The 5,192-nt window shown below is 34.4% G+C and overlaps 1 protein-coding gene across 1 annotated transcript; it reads right to left on the bottom strand.

The window, feature by feature from the left end:
* Positions 1–1,462: 1,462 nt before the first annotated feature.
* LOC127721462 (putative nuclease HARBI1) lies at positions 1,463–4,608 on the bottom strand. The gene is made up of 2 exons (XM_052228205.1): positions 4,274–4,608; positions 1,463–1,718 (listed from the first exon to the last, which is right to left on the bottom strand). The coding sequence occupies exons 1-2, from the start codon at positions 4,606–4,608 to the stop codon at positions 1,463–1,465; spliced, it is 591 nt and encodes a 196-aa protein (XP_052084165.1).
* Between the last annotated feature and the right edge of the window lie 584 nt (positions 4,609–5,192).

Genomic DNA, 5,192 nt, shown 5'->3' with positions numbered 1-5,192 from the left:
ATTGGATAATGTCACCAATTTACATGGCATCAATTCACAATTGATGCTATAAAAATGTTCGCGCAAGCGTAGACGACATATGATTTGATGTTGTTTTCTGTCAGTTTCATTAGAATGGAGATAACAATATTGTATTTTAAGCAGTCGCAAATTAAGTTTATTGGCAACACGTTTTTAAAATACAATACAGTTATCTCCTAAATTTAGTCTTTCATTGGGACTTTTGTTTATTATTGTAGTACCTGTATAATTTTTGTTGGAAAAATAGGTTACAGTAATTCACAAGCTGAAGACCATTACTTCATGTTGGAGGAAATGAAATTGCAGAGAGTTGAACTATATAGGATGAAGAAAATAAAAATAATGGAGGAAATGCTGGTATTAAAGAAAAGATCCACCAAGGCATTAGAGGAAATAAGAGATAGCATAAAGACAGACCAAGGACCATTATGTGTATCACCAATCATTAAAATTCATGAAATGTAACAATCAGTTTTCACTTCAGCTAAAATCTTTGAATGAGTTGTGCTCTAATTCTATTTCCTTCATTAGGTTGGTCTTGTTGTAGTATATGTTGATGGTGCTGTATTTGCAGTTGGTTTTCTCCATCTGGTACTGCTATTCCTTCGTTTAATGCCTTGTTGTTTAACCTGAAACAAGCTCCAATCATCTTACAGGATTTTGGTGGATTAAATTGAAGGCTACCTCCAGTTTTATGAAGACATCTGCAATATACAATGAAATAGTGATTTCTTTTTTTCAATAAATCAATATATATATTTATATGTATGATTCAGAAACTGTGCAGGGCAAGGCAGAATATGATTAAGCACATAAATAAGAATACAGTTATATTATGATATTAACAAATGGTCTTCAACAATAAAATGCTCACCGAACTGTCCATATATGACAGCTTGAAACTGTCTCGTTCTGTCAGAGCAGCCTTAAATATAAGTTCGTGTATCTATTTTTAATATCATTTGATGAAATAGTATGTTTTCATGTCATTCTGTGTGTATACATCCTGGCTTTAAAGGTTTAGTCCGTTACCTTTCCTGATAAAGGTAAATCAGCAAAAGCGCTTTCAACACAAATGTTCATTGTCCTTTAACCTCATTTTCATGGTTCAGTGACTCCTTGAAATAAAATTAGAGATCTTTTTGTTATGTGAATTTCTCACTTATTATGAGTAGTAGGATAACTATATTTGGTATTTAGGTTCCTTGCAACGTCAACATGTGCATTTGACAGGGTTCACCTGACCTTGATCTCATTTCATTGATCTGTGATCAAGGTTAAAGTTGAGTGATTAGTTCCATTTATCAGATAATATAAGCAGTGAGTCAACAATATTTGGTGTTTGGAATGAATGTGAAGGGCAAAACAGGCAAGTTATGTCAGCATGTGCACTTTTGTTAAGTTAATTCAAATTATATATATATTTATAAAAAGACTTAGTTTACCTGAAACGAGCCTTCAGTACACCAAAGGCCCTTTCAACAGTGTTTCTAGTTTTACAGTGAGCCTTGTTATAACGAATTTCTTTTTCAGATTGTGGGTTCAACAGAGGAGTCATAAGCCATTTCTTCAAAGGATAGCCAGAATCCCCTAGTAGCCACCCATTCATGTCTTCCATTATCTGTGGCATACTGGAATTGCTCAATATAAACGCATCATGAGTCGCTCCTGGCCATTTCACTACTTTGTTTGTGAACCTATAATAAGTTATGCCAATAATAATGATATTGCAAGAATGAAGTATTGTAAATTCAGAAATTATTGCGATATTTTTATTATTGCGAAAAATGCGACAGGGTTATAATCGCAATAATTTAAACTTGCATTTTGAAATTTTTTATATGAATTAAACAGGATTTTTCTCAATATCGCAAAAAATTAAAATCGCATTTTAGTCAAAAATGACAAAATCGCAATAATAGATGCACGCAATAATTTCTGAATTTACAGTAACTACAATTTGAAATGATTGGACTAGTGAATGCAGATTTTCTTATAATTTTGACAATTTCCTGATTTGTTTTTCCATAACTATGGTGCTTTTCAGCTGATAAATATTAAGGCAATATTCATACACAGAATGATATTCTACAGCAGAACCCCAAGAATACAATTTTTGATGAAATCAAACAAAGTTTAATTTTGGACCCTTTTGACCTCAATGTGGACAAATTTGATAACGGGGTCCAAAAATCAAAAATCTAAATACATGGTTAGATTCAGCATATCAAAGAACCCCAAGATTTCAATTTTTGATGAAATCAAACGAAGTTTAATTTTGGACCCTTTTGACCTAAATATGAACCAATTTGATAGCGGGGTCCACAAATAAAAAATCTAAATACATGGTTAGATTCAGCATATCAAAGAACCTCATATATTCAATTTTTGTTGAAATCAAACAAAGTTTAATTTTGGACCCTGATTTGGACCAACTTTAAAAGTGGGCCCATAATCAAAAATCTAAATACATGTTTAGATTCAGCATATCAAAGAACCCTAAGAATTCAATTTTTGTTAAAATCAAACTAAGTTTAATTTTTGACCCTTTGGACCTTAATGTAGACCAATTTGAAAACGGAACCAAAAATTAAAAATCTAAATACACGGTTAGATTCGGCATATCAAAGAACCCCAATAATTCAATTTTTGATGAAATCAAACAAAATTTAATTTTGGACCCTTTGGACCTCAATGTGGACCAATTTAAAAACGGGGCCCAAAATCCAAAAACTAAATACACGGTTAGATTCAGCATATTAAAGAACCCCAAGAATTCAAGAATAAAACCCCATTGAAATTGGTCAAGAAATAAGCAATTTATACGAAGAATCTTCTATTGAACAATACTGTGCAATTAAATATTTCTTGCTATTGCGCAATACTGTACAATTGACAATTTCTTGCTATTGCGCAATATTGTGCTATTGGATATTTCTTGCTATTGCGCAATACTGTGCGATTGAAGATTTCTTGCTATTGCGCAATACTGTGCAATTGAAGATTTCTTGCTATTGTGCAATACTGTGCAATTGAAAATTTCTTGCTATTGCACAATACTTATTATATAATAATTTACACATCCTGTTTGGTGTGTATCTCCTACCATATCATTATTATTTGCTTTTAAATATAAATCAGAAATAACCAACTTAAAATGGAAAATTTTAAAAGAAAAAAAAAAGGAAAAAAAAAAAATTCCCCCCCAAAATTTTTTAAACCCCTTATGATTCATCATCCCCAAACTCAATCCCAGCCTTCCCTTTGTGGTATGGTACCTTGCAGTACAATTTCAGAGAGATCCACACACTTGAACACAAGTTATTGTCTGGAAACTAGAAAAATGTGTTTTTGGGCCCCTTTTTGGCCCCAAATTCCTAAACGTTTAGGGCAATTACCCCCAAACTCAAACCCAGCTTTCCCTTTGTGATATGGAACCTTGTAGTGCAATTTCAGAAAGATCCATACACTTACACACAAGTTATTGTCCTGAAACTAGAAAAATGCTTGTTTTTTGCCCCTTTTTGGCCCCTAATTCCTAAAATATTGGGGCAATTACCCCCATCATCAATCCCAGCCTTCCCTTTGTGGTATGGTACCTTGCAGTACAATTTCAGAGAGATCCATACACTTGAACACAAGTTATTGTCTGGAACTAGAAAAATGCTTATTTTTGGCCCCTTTTTGGCCCCTAATCCCTAAACGTTTCGGCAATTACCCCCAAACTCAATTCCAGCTTTCCCTTTGTGATATGGAACCTTGTAGTACAATTTCAGAAAGATCCATACACTTACACACAAGTTATTGTCATGAAACTAGAAAAATGCTTGTTTTTTGCCCCTAATTCCTAAAATTTTGAGGCAAATACCCCCAAAATCAATCCCAGCATTCTTTTTGTGATATGGAACCTTGTGGTACAATGTCAGAGAGATCCATACACTAACACACAAGTTATGTCTGGAAGTTACAAAAATGCTTATTTTTGGCCCCTTATTCCTTTACTGTTGGTACCATAACCCCCAAAATCAATCCCAACCTTCCTTTTGTGGTATTGAACCTTGTGGTAAAATTTCATAGAGATTCTTTCACTTAAACTAAAGTTAGAGTGCGAAAACCAATGTGTCTTCGGACGACGCCGGACGACGACGACGACGACGCCAACGTCATACCAATATACGACCACAAAAATTTTTTTGCGGTGGTATAAAAATGGACTTTATGCATCTGTTTAGTATGTATCAGTCGACCATACCTCAAATCTGCGTCAGCAATAGCCTGCACATTAATGGCATGGAATTGCTTCCTGCAAACAAAGTTGGGCTCATCAACACCTGCCATGCCTTGTATGGGAATAAGCGTGCCATCTATTGTTCCAAGCACGTTTGGGAATCCACAAATCTGATAGAATTTCTCCTTGATGTCCCGCTGCTGTGCTGGATCAGTAGGGAATCTGATGTTGTGCATTCTGCTGCATATGGCGTCACATACTGTGTGTACAATTCTAGAAGAAGACGCAATTGATATGCCATGTATATCTGCAACCTCAGATAAGTAGTCTCCTTTAGCAAGTATTCTTAGTGTTGTCATTACCTGTGGAAGAACAGTAATAATATGCACTAACAATTACTATTACAGCACTTAATGCAATTTTCAAATTTTAAGTATCTGGAATACTGACATGTCAGCAAGCACCCCCACTTGCACAATTCTTGTATAAGCATATTACCTATTTGCCTACTTTTTGTTGAAATGGCAGCAAAAACGATGTTTCTCAAATTTCCCAAAATATAAGGTTACTAAAATAACAATGTTGATGTAAGGAGCGACACAGAATTATTGACAGACTTATGGATAGACATGCATACATGTGTAAACAGACGAACGGACAGAAAGAATGATTAAAAACAACATTAGACTATTTGATTTTATTATACAATTATCCATTCAATTAAAGGCCTTCAACACTATGAGACAAATCCATATCGTATAATCAGCTATATACATGTATACTAGTAGCTTAGACGCATAGAGACCGCACATTGCATGGACTAACGGGCTGTCGGATTACAGGACTGTCGGACTATATGATTATGGAATTATCGGACTGTCGGACTGTATGATTATAGTACTGTCGGACTATATGATTGTGTGATTAAAGGACTGTCGGACTA

Source organism: Mytilus californianus, unplaced genomic scaffold (genome assembly GCF_021869535.1).
Source record: "Mytilus californianus isolate M0D057914Y unplaced genomic scaffold, xbMytCali1.0.p SCAF_12, whole genome shotgun sequence".
NCBI lineage: Eukaryota > Metazoa > Mollusca > Bivalvia > Mytilida > Mytilidae > Mytilus > Mytilus californianus.
This window is presented reverse-complemented; position numbering and strand designations above follow the sequence as displayed.